Below are 26221 nucleotides of genomic sequence, written 5' to 3'. Positions count from 1 at the left end.
TAGCTGCTTTAATCGTCCATTGGCAATGTTCAGCATCAATCTGTGAATCTTTTGTAGTCGGAGGACTAAAGATACCCTTGGGATCAAATAAAGTTCCACCACATTCTGAACAAACGTAAGAAATAATGAAAACTGTTAGTAAGTGAATACTTTTACGGAAAAAAACTAATGAAGACTTAAAAATACGATTGAAAATTAATAAGTATTTTGTTAATGATCATGTGTAACCTTTAGTACCCTGACTATTGAAGCTTATCACACTATTGGATGTGATTAGTGTTGGATGGCGTTAATAGCGTTCATTACTCGGAGTACTAATGGATCTTGCAACAATTTTGGAACTAATTAGTTTTGACTAGCGATCTCCCGAGTCGAAATTTGAATCATTTGGACGTAATGAACTCTGGAATTGTCAATCGGACGTCATGAACGTTGGAATCGTCAGTCGGACGTATTGGACGTTGAAATCGTCATCTTGATATTCAATGTTAAAAAAGATGAACAAAATCGATTTCTTTCGGCTTTCTTGCGGGAAGACTTTGTGGGTTGAACGATGAATATACTCCCGATTTTGCAGTATTCGGCTTACAGACTTGGGCTTTGGCACAAATATTCCCAACAATTTTACAAATCACCTAACATGGGTATTTTTTTTGAAAACTAACTCCGAGAGGGTTTTCAGTGAGGTCAAGATTTGAATACTTGCGTTTTTTCACTATTTGGCTGACAGACTTGAACTTTGGCATAAATATTCTCAACAATCTTACGAATTTCTTACCATCGGTAATTTTTTTCGAAAACTGATTCAAGTAATAAAAGAAAACGAGAGTATTTTAATCGTTGACTCCATTGAAACCCGCCTTGGAGTTAGGTTTCGAACAAATACTGATGGTCGGGAATTTCTACGATTGTTGATAATATTTGTGCCAAAGTTTAAGTTTGTAAGTCAGATATCTGTCATCATTCAACCCACTAAAACCTCTCACGGGAAAGCCGGAAGAAATTGTTTTTGTCTATCTTTTTTAACAGTGAATATCTAGATAACGATTCCAATATTCATTCCGTCAGGCTTGCGATCCAACGTTCATTACGTCTGACTGACGATTCCAACGTTCATTACGTCCGACTGACGATTTGAATTTCGACTTGGGCTATTAGTGTTTACTAGCACTCTGATAATGAATCTTCCTAGATTGTTGGAAGTGATCAGTGTTGCATTTGTAATTATTACTACTACCCCAAATACTGAGTATGGCAGCACTATTTAAAGTGATTAGTTTTAAGTAGCGTTATATTAGAGATCATTATTATTCTGATTATCGAATCTTACAATACTACTGGAAGTGATAAGTAGTGATCAGGTTTTAATAGTGTTCATTAGTAATCCGAATAGTCGGTACTAATCTATTCCGAAATTCAAATTAATGGAACTAATAAACACACTAATCGCACCAATGTCACTAATAGCACTAATGACACTAAACCATTAGGGCATGAAAAAACCAAATTAATAGTGTTTCTCATTCTTGCAGAGTAGTTTTTCCGGAAGATAGGGTAAATTCGAATGTTAAAAAGATGATTTTTTTAGTCTGCCTCATATACACTCTAATTGCGTTATAACCCACTTACAGGGGTGAAGGGGAATGTAATTCTCAGAATTCCCGTATCCCACTTCTGATCAGCAGTCAACTGACGCACCTCACACTTTTTCTACTTTACAAACGTGTGAGTGGGTACATGATTAATTTTATTATCATGAAAGGGGAATGTCTTGAATAATAATATAAGTCGACGGTCTCTATAAATTAGTTTCAAAGATATCGAGGACGAAGTGTTGAAAAAATAACATTTTGTCATTTTTCCTGGATATTCCCTAATATAACGCACTCGAATGTGTTTGAGTTTAAAAAGCTGATAAGATAACCACGGCATCCAGAAGCATTTTCGAGCTCGAAGAGCTCGAATATGTACTCAAAATGATCAAGTGTCTCATTCGAGCTCAAGGAGCTCGAAAACGGCGGGGAGTTTTGGAGCTAGCCCACAGGGCCAACCATGTCCAGATTTTTGATAAAGTATCTTTCTTAAACGAGAGTGTATTGATAAGATAAATGATACGTACTGAGACAGTGGTACAGAAGATTTGTCGTGACAATATCACCTCGACTGAGATTATTCCTTTTACGAAGTATTGGCAATTTACCATTTATCTTCATCAACGGTCTGATTGTGTCTAAATCGAGTCTTTTCGATGAACCGTTTCCAGGATAGTGCATTATTGAATCATAATCATAAGCCTGCCCCAATGTAGTAGAATTATTTTCTGATTCTTTAGCAAAGTTTCTTTCTTCGCCTGTAGAATTTCATAAACAAATATATAAATTTATATTAGGTATTAAAGTTGATTTAATTTTTGGGGTTACTTTGATAAAAACATTGTTATGGCCTCCCGAGTTGAGATTCAAGAACCGATTTAATCGTAACAGTTTCCAATCTCTTTAATGTTTCATTAACCGCCTTAAAAGATGCCTGTTTTGGCCGTGCAAGATAAAACATAAGAATAAGTTCGATCAAGCCAGGCCTGAAATAATAATAATAGTAACAACTATCTTTAAAAGTATCTAGCGAGCGTGGGTACGAATCCCAGTTAGATTAATTCTTTTTTTTTTAATTTCTTATTCGTTTTAAAATAATACTTTAATAATCTGTAAAAGAACGAACTTCTAAAATTACATAAAATTTAATAGAATTTTAATTTTTTTATAAAAATTTTTACACAATGTCATAAAATAATTAAAAATTTTATGATATTTCTTTTTCAAATTTTACATTTTTTTTTCTTTATTAAAATTCATGCTGTTTTTTATTCGGATTTTACATTTTTTTTTTTTTATTAAACTTCGTGCTATTTTTTTCATGGCAATCTCAATTTTATTAAAGCGTTAAATTCGATTGATTTTCAAAATAGTCCCCTAAATAGTACGAAATTTTTTAAAATTTTAAACGGCCAGCAAAAAGAATCATTATGAAAATCAAAGTTTTTATACATTAGTATGAAATTTTATAAAATTCACTAAACTATTAAAAAATCATATCAATTATGATAGAAACTTTTGAACTTAGATAATATTTTTAATTTATTCTATTTATAAATCTCCCTGAAAGAAGTTTATTAAATAATATATTTTACTCCGAATATGAATTATGGAATCATCCATGGTATCGCGATCTTAACATTTTTTCATAAGTTATTTTTTTATATTTCAATAAAGATATCATTTACTCGAATACGATCACGCATGTAGGTTAGCGCAGTGGATAGCAAGGACTTAGAATCGGATGGATCCGAGTTCGAAACCAGCAGATACCAGGGATTTTTTCATAAACAGCACACATACTCGGTCAATCTCAGTAAATATCCTCACCCAGTAGATCAAAGAAATTGTCTAGACAAAATTTTTTTTTTTTGCTATTTAAGATTAATTTTCGCTGACAACTGATTCAAACGATAATGCAAACAACGTTATTGGTTACACAAGTTAATATCCCCGGATGAAATATCAGTTAAAGTCCTCCCAGATAGTAAGTCGCCGTCAGAAATGCCGGTTTGCAATGATAGTTTCTAGTAACAGCGAAAGATCTGACTCATTTTCTAAAAGTGGATATTAAAATTGACGGCAACTTACTTTCTGGGGGTACCATAAATATGTAAACACAAACGTGTGCAATGGAAATGCGTTTTTTCTTTAAAGGTTTGAGTGTGCGTATTGACAAAAGTATGTTAACACACCCATGCTTGCAATGGTACTGAAAAAATTATCTAGTGAAATTAATTTACACCAGAATCAAGTACTCTAAACTACCACCAAATTATATATCATTCGGTCAGTTGTTTCTCAGATCAATTATCGCTTGGAGGAATTGTCAGCGGATCAATTTTTGCTTGGATTAAATGTTGCCAGGATCAATTATCCGTGGATCAATTGTTTTCGGTAACGGTCGTGTCACCCTTTGATAGTCTCACCTATTATTTTCCAATAACTGATTCTTAATCAAAATTTTTCCATCCTTCCGCAAATCATGAAAGTGACAGTCACATCCATCAGGCCCATCAAAACGATATTTTACGCCGTCGGAAAAAATTACTTGTAGCCGTTTAGTCGTCCAACTCAAATGTTCTTTAGCAAACAAAAGTCATGCTGATATGTGTTTTTGATTTACAGCCGGGTTTTTCTTCAATTTCATTCTCTTTAGATACTTTGCCCATCTTATCACTCTTGTAACAGTTGAAATAAATGCTGCTGTCCCGACTTCTGCTGCTATTTGGCTCACAGTTCAATAGAATGAGATGCTGCGCGAATTATCATTCGACATTTCCATGGCGTTGTTGTGAATTTCGTTCAACTTTTATAATTTTTTCATAGTTTTCATTGATTTTCATAAAATTATTAATCACTTTAGCACTTCTATTCAATCTTCTAGCTTTTTTATGATCCGCTGAATTTTGATTAAGTAAAAAATTAATTTTATTAATTTCTTCAATACTTAACATTTTATTGCGACCCATCCTATATTGCAACCAATTTTGATGTTTTAAGCCGATTTTAATTCATTTACTATGCTATAGAATTCAAACTTATGATACGAAAATGGAACGTATTCGTGTCTTTGCGCAATAGAATTGACTGAGGCCTATACATTCTATCCATGTGACGAACTACCAACCAATGATATGCTCCCCTCCTGATATCCTCGCTTTGTTTCTTAAACACTAACAACACATCTTATTCTATCTCAAATAAGTAATATAATATACACATATAATTTATGTATCAGCGAGTAAAGAATCAGTTTTTGAATAACGAAATACGTGAGGCCATTTAAGTGACGCGGACCGTATGTTTTGATTTGTAGTTCGTAATACTGAATGATAAAAGCTGTTGAATAAACCATTAATACTGAGATTGTTCTTGATAGGTTCGAATCTTAAGGACGCGCAACGATTGAATACCTCAAAAAGGCTCCAAGCCTCACCTGTGTTGATCGGAAATAAATACTGCTGGCAAATATACGACTCTTTAATAAATCCTGAAACTCTGAAGCTGTGTAGTCCAGCAATGATAAGGAGATTCAAACTCTACCCTGGAATCTCATCATCACTTTGCTGCCTAAATTAGGATGCGAAGGTTATATGGCCCTTAATCTCAATGGCGCACTTAGAATTTATGAGTTACGACTTTGTACGGCTCTTTTTCAGATTCAAAAAATAAAGGGATGGCGAGTTATACTATTTTTGTCATTATTCATAGAAATATGTAGTGATTTCGTTCCCAAAATTTATCAAAGTCTCCCCATTCTATGGTACCTTGAATATAGCTTAACAAATGTATAGTTACCGATCATGATATTAGCATTGAGAACTTCCACGTACTTATCACGATCTGGACGACTGTGTTCATGATGAAGTCCAATCGTATGTCCTAATTCATGGAGAATCATACCCAAGCTCATACAGTTATCAGCCATACTAAGAATTTGCATTGCAGATAATTGTTTGCCAACGAATGAACAACATCTGTTTGAACATTAGTTTAAACATTACTTAACTTAACTAAATTTAAACTGCAATCATCGACTAATAAGAATATAAATCAGTAGTTATGATTAAGAAGATGTGTTTAAAGAGCATTCCACTCGACTTAACTGACAGGAAGCGTGAAATCATCATCATATAAATGATAATTTTGGATGTTAAGTAACTTATGACTCTGTCACCACTTCTCGAGAAAAGAATCTTTTTGAAAAATTTTATAAAATTTTATAAACAATCAAAATATGCACGTATCGTGTGAAGGACGAACAGCTTACTCTTATTTACATGTTAATTTAACAATTTAACAAACGTAGTGTTTAATAGTATATTCACGAATTGAGCAGAAAGTGCTTTTGACAACGAATGTGATTAGTTAACAAGGCGTTAGGCTAGTGTTGCCAACAACTCAATACGTTACAATATTTTTTGTATCGAATGATAAGACAGAATGTCTTTTATTTGTAGAAACGGGCACTTCGTTAAATTTAATTTTTTAACTAACCGAAAATAATATCAAATCATATTAACAGGGGTTATCAGTTATTTCCGGCTGAGTTTTTTGTTGGAAACAAAATCTCTAAATACAAAATACAGACCGCACTTTGATGCAATACTGTCTAATCTAGCGAAGTGCGCTTAAATTTTTTGACAATATTCGTTTGTTCAAGAGAAAAACTCGGCCAAAGTTTCTATTTACTGCAAAAGTGCAACAAAGATAGTACCATTCATAGACTTGAGTGTAATAGAGAGAGAAGTACGAACCCCTGTAAATATAAAATCAATTTCTATATTATTTTTGATACAAAAGATTATTAAATAATAATAGTAACAATTGGGTATGATTTAATTGATTTTTAAAATAATTAAAAATTATTTTTATCGGTCATCAAAAAAAAAAAAAAAATATATATATATATATTATTATTATTATTATTAATTGAAATGTTTTATTATGTGAAATTTGTGTTTTTGGCGAGTTTTTGACAGGTATCTCTATGGTATCTCTATGGTATCTCTATGGTATTTATATGGTCGAAATTTGTCCGAAAGACACTTCCCAGACACTTTCCAGACACTTTCCAGACATTTTCCAGACACTTCCCTGACACTTTTCAGACCTCGACTTGCCATCGACTTTCCCTCGAGATGACTGATTGATGACCGATCTGAACCCCGGACAGAATATCCCCTGGACAATCGATCTCCTGACGCCCGGGTCGAAAAATTTGATCTGATTTGAGTCTAACTGGACTGTATTTGGACTACTTGGTCTGTTATTGAACTTCGATAAAAATTTTAATCTGTTTTTGATCTACCCGGACTGAAAAATTTGACCTGATTTTAGTCTGATTGGACTATTTGATCTGATTTTGATCGTTTATGAAAATTTTAAGCTGTTTTTGACCTGCTACTTTAAAAAACAAACGCGTTACGAGCAGACTAAATTAGATTAATTCGTGAACTTTAAAAAATTTTAGTTCTGAGAATTTACAAGGACTAAACTAGATTAAATCATGGACTTATGAAATTTTTATTTATGGGCAATATTTATGAAAAAATATTAAGTTTCAGAATTGATTATGTTTTATTTACTATTTATTTACTATCTTTTGTTTAAAAATGTCGGCAGTTAATGAAAATTTGACAGCTTAATTTTTTAGTTGTCTTCATTGAATATTTATATGATTGAATAAAAGTGATAAAACAACTCTTAAAATGTCAAGAATTTTCTCTTATTTACTGGATTAAATTGAAAATATTTTGGCATAAGAAAACATCAAAATTCTTGTGCTACGGAGAAAAATGTTGGCTCGAAATCTACCAATTTTTATTATGCTGTCGACCAAACTTGAAACATAAAGTAAAGTATCCAAAAAATTACTATACTCTTATAAAAAATTATTATGCTGCATCAAAATTATTATGATGTATGGAAGTAATTGATATTGAAGCTCATCGATAAGTTTCTCGCACGTAATAAGTAATGTGATACAGTATAATCATTTTTTGTAAGAGCACGATAATTTTTTGGATGCTTTACTCCCTGTTTCAAGTTTAGTCGACAGCATTGTAAAAATTGGTAGGTTTCGAGCCAACATTTTCTCTGTGTGACATCTGATTATGGAAGCGCATTAGCATGTTTTAAATACCAAAAAAATTAAAATAAATTAATAAATCTAGATTATTGTTATTATTATCATTTATATTTATAAAAAGTCCTGTATTTGTCCTTAAAAACAATTGAACACAGACTAAATATTATAATAAAAAAGTCTGTTTTTAGTCTAAACGCGATTTAAAACAGACTAAATATCATACGAAAATAAGTCTGATATTAGCCTAGATAAGGAATAGTACGGGCAAAAACAGATTAAATTCTTATATAAAATAAATACGATTTATAAACTTGAATTAAAGGAAAAATATTTGAATTTATCATTTATTTTAAAACAGATCTAATTTTTTGACCCAGGATATCTTATCAGCGAATTCTTGTACCGGAAAAATCAATAAATATTCTTGTTGGAAATTCAAAGCTCTACAAAAGAGGTCTCTTATAATTTTTCGATGCAATAACTCTTTAAAAAGGTATTTAACGTCCGATTTAAAATCATAGTAAATTTCAGTATTATTTGTAACTTTCGACGAAAATATCAGTTTTTTCACAAATTGTTGTAGGGCCTTTCTCGTAGACCTTTTTTTCTTAATAAATTATCTCTCACCAAGTGTCCGAAATTCGGCAATCTTTATCAGTCATTCGCGTTTAAATGTCAATATCTTAAGATGAATCGTGTTCTGACCATTTTTGACCAGGTATTGACTTTCCAGATACAATAATTAAAAAAATAAGTTGTAAAATTCGAAATTAAAAAAAAAAAACAATTTCCTTGTGTTATTCAAATAGAAAATGGAAAATTGCAATCAGGAAGTACTTAAGGTAGTTTGGCACTCGCATTCCCAAGTCAAAAAATAACATTTTTATTTTTTTACAAGTAATGAAGCAACTGTTTTCATTAATTATCATTGTAATTAATATTATAGTGGTAATTAAGATTAAATCCATATGTATCAAAATTAAATAATCATAATTAGAAAATTTATATAAATTAGATTGACTAATACTAGAATAGATCGAGGTTATACCAACTGTTATAAATTTTTTACAGTTGGTACCATAATCTCTCTAATATGTTATGCTTATTTACTTTTTGAATAGGTAAATATAACCTCAACATAACGAATGTCAACGGGATTCATATAAATAATTTGAAATAATACATGTATTATTATTTATTGTCATTACATTTATTTTATTCATATTCAATAAATTAGTCTCTAAATGAATATTTCAAATTTAGTACGCACAATGAAGCCGCCATTTTTTTACTAGTAAGCATGGGAGAAATTAAGTGTCCGTCTAAAAACAAAGACAGATAGCTAATCACAATATTAAAAAATGTATTTAAAAAGACCGCGTGGTAAATCATTCTGAAACTTTTTTATTGTACGCTTTAGATATCAAATTATCTAATAAAAAATTTTCTTTTGTAGGTCAAGCTTGTGAATTTTTTACAAATCATTGATTTCCGGTAAAATTGAATAAGGACAACCATAAGAGCCCCTGTATGATTACATGATTTCAATCAATTATATCTCCTAAACGACGTGGTTAAAAATTCTGATTTTTTTTTCTCAAGTACATTGAAGTATAATTTTTCGAATAAAAATAAAAAAAGTGGGGGTCAAGTTCGAGAGTTGTGAATGCCAAGCTACCTGAATATTAAAACTAAGGACTTAAATACTAACAGGCATCTTTTTTTATCCTACTGGAACTTTTTAGGGTCCTCGAAAAAAAAAAAAAAATAATATACATGTATGTTTACTTTACCCGCATTGTTGTTTAGCGAACACTACGTAATGTTTATCAAGTTCTTTGATTCTCGGAAAAAATTTAAGACACGTCGATTGTTCCCAATGTCGCATTGCTTGCTTTATCAACTTCCGCTGTTGTCCAGTATAACTATTGTCGATTTCATAAGGAATAATGCCTTCATCCCAAAGATTATCATTATCATTGGTAGCGAGCGATCTGCGATTTTTATTAACCGATTGTTTTTCTTGAAATTCACTTGTATTATGTGTTAGACCATGTCCAATTGCAGTGTCTGTTAGTACAAATGAACTGACCGGCAATATTGTCGGAAAAGAAATTTGAATCACAAAAAAATAGAAAATACACTTCATACTTTATTGTTAGTTACTTGAAGCGATAAAACACTCAAAGTTATAAGCGACTACTGAAGCGTTATCTCAATGATTTATGATTAACGATAATTACTTAATTTTGAAGTGACTAATAGTCATGGAAAATTCCATTGCTTTGTTTTATAGCTGTCTATTTTTGTCAAACTTATCAACTGGAAATGAGTACAGCAATTACATGTATAACATGAACCGTTGGTGTAAATATTGATAATTAATGTTAAAAAAATTAAAAATACTATTTTCTTTACCTCGTCTAGGTATCATCAGTTATATGTAATTATATAGAATTATAAATAGAAAATGGTTAAACGTAATAATATAAAATTTTACACACAAATATATCATTATTTTTAATATTCGATCATATGTGAATTAATGTACAATAATCTTGGTGACGTATATACAATTACAAATAATTACATTCGATTATTTTTGTAACTCATGGAAAGAAAGCATGTCTTCAATTGTTTAAAAACTACACTACAAAGAATGAATATCACAACGAAAGTATACATTGTTCGTGGAAAATATGAAAAATCTACACTTTATATATCTATATGGGTGGCGCAAACAAACCGACTATTTTTTTTTTCGATCTCGCATGAAAATTTGTTGGTTTTTTTTCTTTCAGAGAATGCCAAAATAAGGACCTCGTCAAAGTAAGAGTTCTTAATTTGAAGATTTACAGGTCGCGGATCGTAATTTTCTATTTCCCATTCAAATAACATGGGAAAACAATTTTTTATTTTTTTATTTTTCTAGCTCGGCATTCGCACCTCATATAAATCAGTCCATAGCATATTCTTGTAGTGAATTTAACGATCTACAAAAAAGATCTCTTATCATTTTTTGATAAATCCATTCTTTTGGACTATTTGAATTCATGTACATGACGTTCGGACTCAGAAATACCGCCCAGACGTTTCAGTGATTCATCGACGAGGTTACGAGCGATCTAGACTTCGTATTCCGTTTATTGAAGATATGTTTGTTGCATCCAAAGACGAAGAAGAGCATGTGAAACACACAAGAATCCTCTTTCAACGCCTGCGAGAATACGGACTAGTGATAAACGTACCCAAGGGCCAAATCACACAGTCAGAAGTTAAATTCTTGGGTCATCTGGTGAGCGAAGACGGTATCAAACCTCTCCCAGACACAATTGAAGCCATCGTCAAGATGGAGCCTCCTACAAACATTAAGGCTCTACTCGGATTTCTGGGTACGGTAAACTTCTATAGAAATTTCGGCAAGTACGCTGCAGAAATTTTATCACCGCGGAACAAACTACTTGAAGATCCAAACGCGACAAGATCACATCCGGTACACTGGACACTTGACCTTTATAAAACCTTTGACCCCGCAAAACAAGCTCTCGCCGACGCAACCTGACTTGTTCATCCGAACAACGACGCAGAGTGGGCTGTTTTCACCGATACATCGCAGCACGGCATCGGCTCTGTCCTTCAACAGAAAGTCAAAAACGAATGGCAACCACTGGCATTTTTCAGCCGTAAACTGACTCCGTCGATTCAAAAATTGTCGAATTGCACGCGATCTACGATGCTGTCAAACACTTCCGTCACATCTTCAAAGGACGACACATCACGATCTACACAGATCGTGATGAAGCAATCTCCCAGCTGATCACATCCCAAGAGCTCACAGACGCTCAAAAGGACGACGTTGAACTTCAGCAGCTTCTACGTGGCACAATAACACTAAACCTCAAGGTCATCCATCTTGACGACAGACCTGCAGTATTTTGTGACATCGCATCAGGTACTGTACGTCCATACGTTCCAGCACCACCTCGACGAAAGGTTTTTGCCTCTTTGCATTCGATTGCACCCTGGCGCCAAGGCTTCGCAGAGGCTTGTCACTAAACGCTACGTCTGGCCGTCTATCGATAAAGATTGCCGGGAATGGGCCAAAGCCTGCATTGACTACCAGCGTAATAAAATACAGCGACACGTATCTTCACCGATCGCCAACTTCGAACCACCCTCCGGACGGTTTGAACATATCCACATCGATTTGGTAACGCTACTGATTTCCAACGGTTACAACCGATGCCTCACAATCGTCGATCGATTCACTCGGTTCCCCGAAGCCATTCAGCTCAAGGACGGATCAACAGAAAAATTCACACGCGCCCTGATTCACCACTGGATCGCGCGTTATGGGGTACCGAAACGAATCACTTCTGATTAAGGTCGTCAATTTGAATTGTTTCTGTTCCGTACTCTCACCAAGCTGTTCGGAATCAATCATCTGAACACTACGCCGTACCATCTGCAATCCAACGGACTCGTCGAACGTCTTTATCAGCAGTTGAAATCAGCGTTGTTATGCCATAAATCACCTGGCACGACGCTCTTCCAGCAGTCTTGCTCGGACTTTAGAACCGGCCGAGATGTCGCGTCACGGGAAATTAATTAATGTAACAGGGCGGTTAGGCCCACCTTCGTTTGACAGGAGGCCGATACCTCGCCCTTTTGAGCATACTCGCTCCCTCGAGTGGACGAACCTCCGCCATTTTGTGTATTAAAACATCATGGCGTCCACAAAACTCGTAGATTAGAGATCACTAGGTGATGGATGCGGACAAGCGTGTATAATGGCGTGTTTGAAATCTTGGTGATTATATTCCTAAGTAGAGGAAGCCCGTATGGGTTGGGGAAGAACTCGCTCCCCACCACTTCTATGCAAGCAGTTCACCAGAGCTGAAGTCTGGTACCATGGGGGATCCATTCCAAGCCCCACTTCGACCAGAGTCTCTCTATTTCCTGAGATGGGAGGAGTGTATGGGTCCAAATGCGGTCGGTCTCGTGGTGGTTGTTGGTGAGACACCCACATGCAATGCATGCCTAATGGGTAAGTTAATATGAGCTTATGCTCATATTTCGCTATTATAATATATGGTGGATTCAGTATATACAATAGGGATTACGCAGCGCGAGTATGCCCAAAAGGGCGAGGTATCGGCCTCCCGTCAAACGGAGGTGGGCTTAGCGGCCCCGTTACATTAATTAATTTGAGCATACTCGCGCTCCCATGTCCTGGTTCGCAACGACCTAATACGAGCGTCATTTTCATCGCCGTACGAGGGACCATATCGGGCAATCAGCCGCCATGACAAAGTTCATCGTCGACTTTAAACGATCTCCCACAGCGGTATCGGTCGACAGACTAAAACTCGTTTACGAGACGGGCAACGATGAAATTTTTGCTGACTAGGAGCCACAAACCCTACCAACTCTTAAAATCGATCAGAACACTATTTTTTTAGGAGCTTGGCATTGAAATGGAAATAACTAGAAAACAATGCTGAATTTAAAAAAAATTTATCAATGATAATTTGTAGACAATAAAATTGTCTACAAAAATGATTGAGTGACATTTTATAATAAGTATGATAGTTTTGCCGTAAAAGTAAAAAGATCTCAAAATTTACTCTTACTTGACTTCGAGCTCCAATAACTTTTGAACAGATGGATTTGTCGAAAAATAATAATAGACTTTTTTTGTAGAGAATTGAATTCTCTACAAAAATACATACTGGGCTTATTCGTACAATGAGCCATTTCCGAGGTGAAAAATTCCAAACTAAAAAAGTTTTTTTTTCCATGTTATTTAAACGTAAAATAGAAATTTACGATGAGCGATCTTTCAAAATTGATATTAAGAGCTCCCGTTTCCACAGACTTCTTTTTTTATGACTAGGAAGATATTTCACTGCGGGTTTTGAAAAAAAAAATAGTCGATTTTTTTGAACCGGTCTAATACATATATATTATATATATATACTTAGAATAGAATCGACTTTTGAGGAGACGATTGCGCCTACAATTTTTAACAGATCCTAATTCAATTTTCCACACTTATCCTATGTGAAATTATTACGGTAAAGTTCGAAGATGGGCTAAATCGGTTGATTAGAAGTTATGGCTGTTTAATATTTCCACGATTTTTCGAAAAAATCACTTTTTATCCACTTTCAAGTTAACACAATTTTAAAACTAATACTCATAGACAATTTCCTTAAACGTATCTGAACGCTCGTCTAGGAAGCTTTAATTTATGACCTTAACCTTTATGCTTTGGCCATTTCTTTCAAAATTTTATAGCCTTGAAAATTATAATGGAACCAACAAATGTTGAAAACATGGTTTTCATTCCACATAACTCATGTATTTCTATTATAATTAGATTTTGTCAATTGTATTCTATTGTGAATCAAATAAGCTGTATATTTCACAGCTTTTTAATATTTTAAAAGCATTTCTTTTATAATTTTTGATGTTTTAAACGTCCTGTACGCCCTATGATTATAAGTCATCTTGTTATACATTTTATTATGTATGTATATTTTCCTTTCTCAGTATGAGTATACACAAACATTATGCAGACTTCAAATCTAATTTCAATAACTTGGTCTATAGACATATCCACGCTTATTTAAAGCTAGTTTGTCAATCCAAGATTTTAGTAATATGTACTTAAAGTAGTATACATAAATATATAAGTGTATTAACAATATTTAATTCGCGAATCAAGAATCTCGGATTCAAAAACTGCCCTTCAAATATTGGCTTCAACCTTACTAAAAATGAACAAGGTCCGCCTTCGTTTTAAACAAAGCGCGAGCTACCGAAAAGTCAGGGAGGTGCTAAATATTTCCGACAAATCAACCTTCCATTTTGGCTGCTCGATAGAATTTTGTTTTTTTAATCCGTTTTCGTTAATTAGAATAAAGTATTAAATGCTAAAAAATAGAGCAGTAGCCACAAATGGCACTTCTACTCTAATAAGATATAGTCGTATTAAAAAACGCACCCAATCATCATACATTTAACATATATTAACAGTTTAGACTTAAAAAGTAAGAATAAGACATGCGCCGAAGTTTTCGAAAAGTTGGTCGTGACCTACAATATTCAGGGGCCAATTTTAAGCTCTTATAGCATTAACTAAGGACGATTTGTCGAATAGAAGAGTTTGACAGTAAGGTAAAAGAAGACGGTCGAGTGTTCAAATCTAGAACTTAGCAGTAGGCTAAAATGGCGAAAGAAGTATACAATGTATGTTCAACTGATTAAAAGAATCCATATCGGACTCCAGTCTAGATCCTGTTGTGGACTTCCTCTTGGAGTTTTTTGATCATTTTCCACATAGTTGTCTACATGATCCTTTAGAAGTTACTCATATAAAAACCCAGATTCTTGTATGAGTTTCTACCAAAGAAATTCAATAGATCCAAGATCCTATACCGTTTCTACATAATCCAGGTATCCGCAGTTTCTTATGTGCATTTCTCAAATGGGAATCCAGAAACCCATGGTTTCCTATATGGATTTTTGTTCAAGCCTATATACTCCTATTCATTCCTATGGACTCTTGAATAACTCCATACTTTTCTATATGAAATCCTATAGGTTCCCATGAAATACCATAAGGATGTTTTTTACAAGGGCAGATAAAAAGCGAACCGCTTGACCGGAAAATGGTCTATCGAAGAGGATGTAATGACTACTCTGGCATTGGAAGGGTAGAATGGGGTCGTATTTGATCTAAGGTCTATGCATTAAATTTGTTTTTTTATTTCTTGGAACACAAACTTGTTTTGTTATTTATTATTATTTTTGTGACGACAATACAAATAGCAACATAAGAATGTTTTAAATCGGGTGACAATAATGAATAGCAATTGATTTTTTCATCAATTTTGAACATTCTTTGGTTGCGCAGTAATTACAGCAGAGAATCCATTCCCGTTTTCCGATTCATCGGTAATAAATCTGAGAAACATAAATGGTCTTGTGGACATAACTTCCAAATTGTCATTTTTTCCGCAATAAATTCCACTAATTGGAGCCTGAATATTGTCACCATCTCGTACTTCAAAAAAATCACTTTTACAACCGGGACTATTTTGTAACTCAAAATGATAAAACTTCATTGATATAAAATGATCCTCTGGTGCACTAATCCGCCAATCACACAAGTTGTTGGGTCCATATTGTTCCGGATAATTTGGTGATTCCAAGTAAAATGTATCATTATGTTTAACGTAAATATCGTCATTGCACACGGCCTCGTACTCTATTAGACAAGTCGACTTATCATTTTCAACTTGAGTTCTTACCGATAATATTTGCACAATATTACTATTAACTGTCAGAGTTGTATCATATTTTCCACAATAATAAGCTAGGCAAAATTAAACGTTCGATTATAAACTATGTACTATGTTTAAGTTTGATGAAGATCATCATACTGTAATTTAAAAAACAAACGTACCTATAGCAACATTGTTTTTCCCGTAGCCATTTCGAATTTCCAGATAATTCATTAAACAATCAAAGCTCTCACGAATATTCAATGATTTTATTGAAAGTTTGATTCGATGTCCTTCAGCTGCTCTGATTGTCCATTGGCAATGTTGAACATCAAGCTGTATGCCTTCTTGTGTCAGAGGACTGAGAATACCTTTGGGCTCAAATAAAGTTCCACCACATTCTAAATAACCAAAGGAAAAATAAGACATGTTTGTAAGTAAATAAAAAAGTTTCGTTAAATTTCGAATGAAAACTGAAAAACAAAATTATAATCCGCCTGATTTCAAGCTCCAAAATAGTAATGTCACACCTTTCAGTGCAAAAATTTTATTAATATGAGATCACAAAAAAAGTAATAAAGTAATCATTGATTTTAACTTCCCGCAAAGAAAATTGCTAATTTTCAAAAAAAAAGGAAGTTTTTGGTTTCGGTCCGATTTTTGAAAATCGAGTGTTCATCAGATGTCGACGTTTTGAGGTCCTAGGAAGCTATTCTGACTATCCCCGGATAAACGTCCGTGTGTGTGTGAACTTTTTTTTGTCCGACGATATCTTTGGAACGAATCAACACTATCGTTCAAAAAAGTTCTTTCATCAATCAACTAAACGATTTGCATTTTATTAGAAAGAAAAAAACACTTTTTTGCGATTCTTTTGACAACTGTTTCTTTTGAATAAGTGAACCAATTTTGATGGCTGAGGTAGCATTGGACGCGGCTAATAAAGTTTTAGAGGTGATTTGGAATCTGTCCATCAAGTATACTACAAGTTATTTTGAAAAGATTTCGTTTTGGAAATATTTAAGAACGTACACTACTAATTATGCCCGATTGCTTTATGATTGTTGAAATCAATGAGCCTCTGTAAACGCCACCTCAGGAACCTAAATCGGTTCATTCGTTCAAAAATTACAGAATATTAACATACACACATGCATACACTCGGACATCATCTTGAAAATAGTCAGAATAACTTCCTGCAACCTCAAACCGTCGGCATCTGCTTAAAACTCGATTTTTGAAAATCGAGTTGAAAGCAATAACTTCCCTAATTTTTCAAAATTTACAATTTTCTGAACTGGAAGTTAATAACTTTACTACATTGGTATTATTGCGTAAATCAAAAGTATACATAAGCTGGAAAATTTGTGTTTGATTTCTAAGAAAAATGTGTTAATAAAATAGGTGGTACATACTGAGACAGTGGTACAGAAGATTTGCCGTCATAATATCGCCTTGGCTGAGACCATTTCTTTGACCAAGAATCGGTGTCTCACCATTAATTTCCATTAAGGGTTGTAGTACGTTTAAATGACGTCTTTTTGCAGAACCGTTACTTGCATAGTGCATTATAGAACTGTAATCATAAGTTTGCCCCAAAGAAGTGGATTCGTCTTCTGATGCTTTATCAAAGTTACTTTCTTCACCTGTTGATTTTTATAGATAAATTATTGATTAGGTTCCATAAAAAAACTATAAATTTGTACCCGTCACTAGGGTTGCGTTGAATTTTTGGATTACTAAATAAAATTTGAGTTTTGTATGTAAATTATAAATACCAAGATCTTGACTTCGACCATAAGTAAGCATTGAGGTATCGCATTATCATATTTTCTATAAAAATTATCATTCCAGAAGCTGTATGAGCTTAGTTTCTACGATTTGTTGTGTCCATCTTAAAAAAATCCAGTAGGGGTTTTATGGGAACCCATAGGAGTCCATGTAGAAAAGTATGGATTTATCTAACAACCCTTAGAAATAAATATAAGAGTGTATGGACATAGGTAAGAACCCTCGTAGGAAACCATGTGTATCTAAATTACTATGTAGGATATCCACACAGGGAGATGTAGGTACCTAGATGTTCATATAAGAACTTGACATAGGAACTAGAATATATGGATTTCTCATAAGAAATTCATACGAAAATCTGGATTTTGATATTAGCCATTTCTACAAAGTCCGGAGTATCTGACTTTCTATGTCTATTGTCTCTTGATGCGCATTTATGAATAAAAGAGCAGATTAATATTCTATTAGCAGGATACTCCTTTTTCCTCAATGTGTTTGTTTCAATAACCTGACGCTTTTTGTGAATTTTCCTACGTCCTAATTCATAAAAGATTCCGATTTTAATTTTGACATGGTGCAGTTTCCCATGTGAAAGTCATCGTAAAAATCTACATTGATCTATACACGGAGAAAATTTTATGGTAAAAGTTACCATCAAGTTATAGTACAATTTTTAAACTGAATTATATGATTGATAATATCATTTAAATTATTAAATAAACAATCTGAATGGTAGTGTCTACCATCTATATGGTAAAGTTTACAATTATTTATGATAACCAGAAATTATAACTGTTATTATCTAAAATAATTACTACTATTATAAAAAATCGTAATTCTTAATAACCTGATGGTAATGGTTACTATCAGCCAAAATAATGATGACCATCTAAGCTAATAAAAAATTAAAATATGAACGTTATAGTCAGACGCTTATCTTTGTGTAATTTGATTAACTGGGGAAGTGATTAATTTCACACACACACACACACACACACACACACATACACACACACACACACACACACACACACACACACACGCACACGCACATGCATACATATATCTACGCATGCGCACATGCCCGCACACATGTACATAAATTCGGGGTCGCACACTTACCCGCACGCATGCGCACACTTACCCCCACACACGCACATCCATACGCACACTTACCCCCACGCACGCGCATCCATGCGCACACTTACCCTGACACACGCGCACACTTACCCGCACACGCACAATCATGCGCACACTTACCCGCATACATGCACACACATGTGCACACATATACTCTTACACGTACACATGCACACACACGCATGAGAGACTCATGCACACACTCACGCGAGCACACACACATTCTTAGTTAAGAATTTTTACAACTTTGAATGGTAAGTTTTACCATCTTCGATTCTAACCATTACCATTTTCGATAGTAACCGTTACCATCATCAATTGTAACTGTTATCATTTTTAATAGTAGAACTAATCATTTTACCGGTGATAAAATGTTATTACCATTTTAGATGGTTAAAATTACAAACTTTGTATTGTAAATAGTACCATTAAATTTTCTCCGTGTACTATATTTTCGTATGGATGTGGCATGGCGTTTATTTCCATTTTAAATCATGTGAGAATCTATATCGGGACCTATGCTAGATTCCTACAGGAAACCTTCTAGGAGTCCATCCGAAAACACCATGCGGTAACCCACGTAAGAGTCTAGACTTCCTACATGATTATGATTAAGTCGATTATTTTCTATTGTTCGAAGAGATGAACATCGATTATTGGTCAATCTACCATACGAACGGACCGTTTTAATTTGGTTAGCTAATTTATACTCACCAATCATAATATTATCTTTGACGACTAGTATGTAATCATCACGATCTGGACGTCTGTGTTCATGAAAAAATCCAATGGTGTGTCCCAATTCATGGAGAAGAGTACCAAAGCTCATACAATTATCGGCCATACTAAGAATTTGCATTTTAAAGCGTTGTTTGCCAACAAATGAACAACATCTGGTTGAAAATTAATTTGAACGATAATCGACCGAACTTTACTTAAAATTCAGTAATCGACGGATAAGTATATAAATCAATACTGCCAGATTGATTTATATTCTTAAATACTGAAAAACTTGAAGATTTTTGTGTTTTTGTTTACTCTTAATAAATAAAATAAATATCTTTGTCAAAATAGTTTTGAGCGCTACTGTACTAACAATATGTCGCAAACGGTTTTCTCATAACTTGAAATGCGGCTAAGCGATAGAGAATTAAAAAAAAAATCCTAACTTTTCTTTGCATTATAAATGGGAAAAATTTAAAATCGAATGTAAAGTACTTGAAAATAAAATGAAAAGATGAAACTTTCAGGGACTTTTTTTTTTCAATATCTACAACAATATTTCGAAATGGGAGTGAAAAAAAAAAAGTTGTTTCAAACAGGCGACCCTAATATACATACATATATTTACATTACCCGCATGATTTTTTAGCAAACAGTAAGTAATGTTCGTCAAGTCCTTTGGTTCTCGAAACGAATTGAAGACAAGTTGATTGCTCCCAATGTCGCATTGCTTGCTTTATCAATTTCCGTTCTTGTCCAGTATAACTCTCGTCAATTTCATAAGGAATAGTGCCTTCGTCCCAAAGCGCGTTGTTATCGTTGGTAGCAAGTGATCTGCGACTTTTTTTTATCGATTGTTCTTCTTTGAATTCAGTTGAATCGTATGTTAGATCATACCCCATTGTGGTATCAGTCAATACAAACGCATTGAGAAAAATTCTTGTTGAGAAACAAATTTGAATTATTAGAAAATACGACATATGTTTCATTATTTCTTGTCAGTTGATTGAAAAAAAATAAATCACTTTTTTTTAAAGGCAATTACCGAAGTATACTACAGAAATAATTTACTAATAATAGAAATGACTCGTTCCCACTGTAGTCGATAAAGCTTTTATATATTTTAAATCATTTTATTTTTTTAGCTTCGGGTTATTTAGATATTGTCAATTAAAAATATCTATCACTATCACATATACAACATGAAATTTTGATGTATCTATCGATCCATAGTGGAGGTAATAAAAAAAAAAAAATTAAAAACAAAATTTGATGATGAGTTACTCACATGTTGTTTACTGTTTATTTTTATATACCTCATTTCCGGCTCTCAGGTTATTAGCTGATACTTAAAACAAGATATGAAGACCATGAACAGAAAAAACTGTTGACCCTACAAGTTAACCTCAAAATTTATGCTAATATTACGTATTAGGATGAAATGGGTTACTTCATCGATTGACATCGTGATTTTTCACTGATAGTCACTTACCCAACCTGTAACCTCAAACGAGCATTCGAATGAGTTTCCGACTTGTCGCCGGGCGCGCTAATTTAAGAGGCTCGCACACGAGTCCCAATAATAATTGAGTAGGGGTGAAATATTCCGATAATTGCCGAAGACAATCGAGCGAATTTGATAGAAACGCAAGACAACAGTGAAGAAGGCACAGAGAGAACCAGGAGACCTGAGGGAACGGTCAAACATCTAGACGCAGGACTGCTGACTACCCAAACATTAGGTAATTATTCAGTTGCACTTGGCTTCGGATTGTGGAACCAAACGATAATTCCAGAATCTTCTTAATCAGAATACTAGGCACGGGGCCGGCATTCTTTAATAACTAGTTAATAATTAATCTGAATAAGCAGGTATTGGAGTAGTAAGAACGGGAGTATACATTGCGAGAGGATCGAGACGAAACGAAATTCACGAAAAAAGACCAGACGATTACGACAAGAACGGACAACCCGAAGTACGCCAACTCGACAATCAAGACGAGGACAGGATACAAGTCGTCACTGCAAATAAAATTTTCCAATATTTATTCAATTTAAATCTAGGCCTGGATCAGAATAACGAATTAATAATCATACTAAATCGTACGTCGTGTCCATTACGGGATCGTCGCGCCTAGTTCAAATTAGGTAAATCAATTATTAATTGTTGATTAATCAACGTGAAAATAAGTTCGTCAGCCAGACGCTAAAGAATCTAGTTTTCTCGAAGCTTCTCGAAGAATCCAGGCAAGATGTTGGACACTCTACTATCGACCTTACTCAGAAGGTACTTTCTTAAATCTATCTGAAAAAAATTTCTACTCAATTTTAGAAGACAAAAGTTTTTACCATGACAAATTGCCAGATTTCAGTCTTCCCCAATATTTTCCGTGGAAGGATTCCAAAGAAGTCTATTTGTACAATTTTTCTCATCACCGGCAATGTTATTCCATAAAAATAGTGATCCACCATCACCGACCACTCACCCCATTAGAAAAAGTTGACAATCACTATGGCTCCTTAATGGCAATCTCGACAATAATAATTCTTGCTATAACATTCATCGCCATCTATTTGTCAGAATGTGACTTTACATTCACGAGCTTTGAAATTATTCGGCTGCTAAAAAATACCGGAATACTGAACCCCCCATGAAGACAACATCCAGGCGTATGTTTTTCTCAATGACCTTCTTATATTTAATCATAATCCATGGGACGTTCAGTGGACGCCTCACTGGACTTTTAACAAACGCTGAGTACCAGAAAAATGTCGGAATTCTTAAAGATCTAAAAGACCGCGTTAGAAACTAATTTATGCTCATGCTAGCGCTTATAATCATGTAAAAGACGAGGCAATTAGAAATAAAACAATTTTTGTAATATTTTGTTGTGGAATGGTTATAAGAGACAACGACTCAGTTGCTTGTATTGATGATTATTATAAACTGTTGCCAGCTATTGAATATTTTGACTTACACTTTATCAAGAAGTCATTATTTACTGGGTATTACAGTCACTTGATGCGAAAAAACTGTCCCTTGTCATCTCGATTCAATGATGTCAAGATTCGGTGTCAACATTCAAGACAATCTGACGAATGATCTAAAGATGAAATTGCTAAATATTTGTCGGATTAAAGTTACGAAAGCACGATCATTGACACACTATCGACTTATTGTTTCGTCGTTATTACCGGCATTCGTATTACCGTACGATGGACAATGTGGCTCAATAAGTTATGGATCAAATTGAACGGAATATAGTATAGTGCCGGATAGCTCAACTAGTAGAGCACTCGGCGTGATACCGATATGGTCTGGGTTCGATTCCCAGTTCGGGCTATCTATATTTTTCTCAATTTATCTTTAAATTGTCTTATTGAGAAGGTTATTTTCATGTTTGCATGTTTAGTCATTAAGGATGACTTGAAAATTCTTTTTCCACTATTAGGCTTTGGATTAATGATGTCAGTAATCTGTTTCATTATCGAAATATTGATCAACAGAAAGAATATTCTTAAAAGTCGGAAAACCAATAAGAAAGTACAAATCGAACATGGGACACTAAAAGCTTCGATTAAATTAAGATTCGATAAAACTTTTATGAAATTCATTTATTATGATGGTTTGAATAAGAGTAATAAATAGCACTATGCATTTTTTCCGTTCAAATTGTTTTCGTGACTATTCACTTTAGTAGAGATTTGATAATTTTCTGTGATAACTGATTTGAATTTTTGTTCGCCCAATTTTCAATAAATTCTAAACTATGAATCTTTGACATGATTCTTATACGTATCAATACAAGGTAATTTTTTTTTTTACACGTAATACGTAGCAAATTGACTCCCATCGGAGTATAGAGGTGTAATTATGTGCTTCAAGATCTGCAAAACAGAAAAAAAATCTAAAAATCGGTTGATCTCACGGGCCAGCCCGAAAACCACCTACTGTTTTCGAGATATGATACAAGGGTCTATGTGTGAATGTGTGAGTAAAAAGTATAGTATCGATTGTTCTAATTTATGTGATTGTCATAATGTAAATAGTGTGTAAGCACTTTTAGCTACAGTCGCAGTTATAATTGGGGAGAATCGTCCCTTCTATTGAGTGACAAGAAAGTCATAGAAGCCAACAGTCATCACAAATTGTAACCATTCATATTGTTTTTCATTGCCCTGATGCTAACTCAACTATACGGGTAATCATTTAGTAAAATATAATGGGGAGCATATTCTGACAGTACTAGTCTATTATCTCGGTATTTCTATCAGTTCAATAATATATGACTGTACGAAATCACCAATAAAAATGAATATTCCACGAAGAGTGTTCCTAATATTGAGTGTCGTTGTTAGTATCAATCCATTCAACGGAAGTCTTATTAAAATTCCCAACCCATCAGATGTTTCTTTAATTGATGAAGCAATGGTGAGTACTACTCGGAAAAAATGAATAAAATCTTATTAAACTAACGTAGATTTTAGTTTTTAAAATATTGAAACTACGGTCTATCAACCCGGGTCGAAAAATTAGATCTGTTTTAAAATGAATGATAAATTCAAATGTTTTGAATTTACATTAGGTTTTCAAATTGTATTTATTTTATATGTCAATTTAACCGGTTTTTGTCCGTACTATTCCTTATCCAGGCCAATATCAGAGTTAATTGCGATTTATATTTAGTCTATTTTTAATTGGTTTTAGATTAAATAACAACTTTTTTTGTGATAATTAATGGTCTGTGTTCTTTGTTTTTAAGACGAAAACAGACTTTATTCACTATAATTTTTAGTCTGTTTTTAATCGCTTTCAAATCAAAAGCATGACTTTTTCTAAATATAAATAATAATAATAATGATCAAGATGTATAAATTCATTTTAATTTTTTTCATATTCAAAACATGCTAATGTGCTTTCGTAATAAGATGTCACGAGAATTTTGTTGATTTTTAAAGCCAAAATATTTTTCGATTTTATCCAGTAAATAAGAAAAATTTCTTGACATTTTAAAAACAATTTTATCCTTTTGATTCAATTTTGTAGATATTCAGTAGCAAATCAAAGTCATGCTGATATATGTTTTTGATTCAAAGCCGGTTTTTTTTTCAATTCCATTCTCTTCAGATGCTTTGCTTGTCATCACTCTTGTTACAATTAATTAATGTAACGGGGCCGTTAAGCCCACCTCCGTTTGATGGGAGGCCGATACCTCGCCCTTTTGGGCATACTCGCGCTGCGAAATCCCTATTGTATATACTGAGCCCACCATATATTATAAAAGCGAAATATGAGCATAAGCTCACATTAACTTACCCATTAGGCATGCATTGCATGTGGGTGTCTCACCAACAACCACCACAAGACCGACCTCATTTGGACCCAAACACTCCTCCCATCTCAGGAAATAGAGAGACTCTGGTCAAAGTGAGGCTTGGAATGGATCCCCCATGGTACCAGACTTCAGCTCTGGTGAACTGCTTGCATAGGAGTGGAGGGGAGCAAGTTCTTTCCCAACCCATAAGGGCTACCTTCACTTAAGAATATAATCACCAAGATTTCAGACACGCCATTATAAACACTTGCCCTCATCCATCACTTAGTGATCTCTAATCTGCGAGGTTTTTGTGGCCGCCATGATGTTTTAAGGCACAAAATGGCGGGGGTTGCCCACTCGCCGTCACTCTTGTTACAGTTGAAGTAGATGCTGCTTTTTCAACTTCTGCTGCTATTTGCCTCACCGTCTTAATAGGATTAGATGCTGCATGAATTATCATTCGCCGTTCCCTTGGCGTTGTTGCAAATTACGCTCGACCTTGATAATTTTTTCCATAGTTTTCATTGTTTTTAAAAAAATTATTAATAACTTTAACACTTCTATTCAATCTTCTAGCTATTTTATGATGAGATAAGCTTTGATTATGTAAACAATTAATTTTATTAATTCCTTCGACATTCAACATTTATTGCGCACCATTTTATATAGCAACTAATTTTAATGTTTTCAACAGATTTGAATTTATCCACCACGCTATAAAATAAAAACGTAATAATACGAAAATGGAACTTATTAGTTTCTTTGCGCAATAAATTTGACTGAGTCAATTAATGTGACGAACTTCCGACCAGTGACATATATTGAATGCCCTCCTCTCGATATCCTCACTTTGTTTCTGGAATCGTCACAATACATCTTGTTTTGTCTTAAATTAGTAATGTAATATGCACATATAATTTTATATTTTAGCGAGTAAAGAAGTAGTTATTGAAAAAACAATAGATGAAACTATTCAAATGACGTGAACTGTAGTTTTGTTTGCCCGTAACGCAAATGTTTTTCAAAACAACAGATTAAAAAAAGCTTTAATTTTTTATAAAAGATCAAAAACAGATAAACTAGTTCAAATAAAGTCTAGTTAGACTGAATTCAGATCAAATTCTTTGACCCGTGAATACAGTATTTTGATCTTTTTAAGTCTGAACTATTTTTTCCGGCACAGTAGTTAGTTTATAACGATTATAATTGATTAATAAATAATTATTCACAGGTTAATGTCATCAGAAATTGTTTACCTGGTGTGATGAATGT

The 26221-nt window shown here is 33.8% G+C and overlaps 2 protein-coding genes across 2 annotated transcripts; both read right to left on the bottom strand.

Annotated features, from left to right (window-relative positions):
- Positions 1-2081: 2081 nt before the first annotated feature.
- LOC130674232 (bone morphogenetic protein 1-like) lies at positions 2082-9835 on the bottom strand. Its single transcript, XM_057479500.1, has 4 exons — positions 9829-9835; positions 9480-9756; positions 5394-5572; positions 2082-2350 (listed from the first exon to the last, which is right to left on the bottom strand). Exons 1-4 carry the CDS (start codon positions 9833-9835, stop codon positions 2082-2084), a joined length of 732 nt encoding a protein of 243 aa, XP_057335483.1.
- Positions 9836-15469: 5634 nt separating this feature from the next.
- LOC130674637 (protein tolkin-like) lies at positions 15470-25288 on the bottom strand. Its single transcript, XM_057480027.1, has 4 exons — positions 24949-25288; positions 17393-17623; positions 16160-16378; positions 15470-16069 (listed from the first exon to the last, which is right to left on the bottom strand). The coding sequence occupies exons 1-4, from the start codon at positions 24950-24952 to the stop codon at positions 15579-15581; spliced, it is 945 nt and encodes a 314-aa protein (XP_057336010.1). The 5' UTR covers positions 24953-25288; the 3' UTR covers positions 15470-15578.
- Positions 25289-26221: the final 933 nt, after the last annotated feature.

This window comes from Microplitis mediator, chromosome 9, assembly GCF_029852145.1.
Source record: "Microplitis mediator isolate UGA2020A chromosome 9, iyMicMedi2.1, whole genome shotgun sequence".
Classification (NCBI taxonomy): Eukaryota; Metazoa; Arthropoda; class Insecta; order Hymenoptera; family Braconidae; genus Microplitis; species Microplitis mediator.
The sequence above is the reverse complement of the archived record's forward strand: the minus strand, read 5'-3'. Positions and strand labels throughout refer to the sequence as shown.

Coding starts and splice junctions, on each gene's coding strand:
- LOC130674637 (XM_057480027.1), bottom strand. Junction 16,379..17,392: donor TCTTCTGTACCACTGTCTCA/GTATGTACCACC, acceptor TTGGTTATTTAG/AATGTGGTGGAACTTTATTT. Junction 16,070..16,159: donor GAAAAACAATGTTGCTATAG/GTACGTTTGTTT, acceptor AATTTTGCCTAG/CTTATTATTGTGGAAAATAT.
- LOC130674232 (XM_057479500.1), bottom strand. Junction 5,573..9,479: donor TTCGCTAAACAACAATGCGG/GTAAAGTAAACA, acceptor ATGTTCAAACAG/ATGTTGTTCATTCGTTGGCA. Junction 2,351..5,393: donor CAATGCTAATATCATGATCG/GTAACTATACAT, acceptor GAAATTCTACAG/GCGAAGAAAGAAACTTTGCT.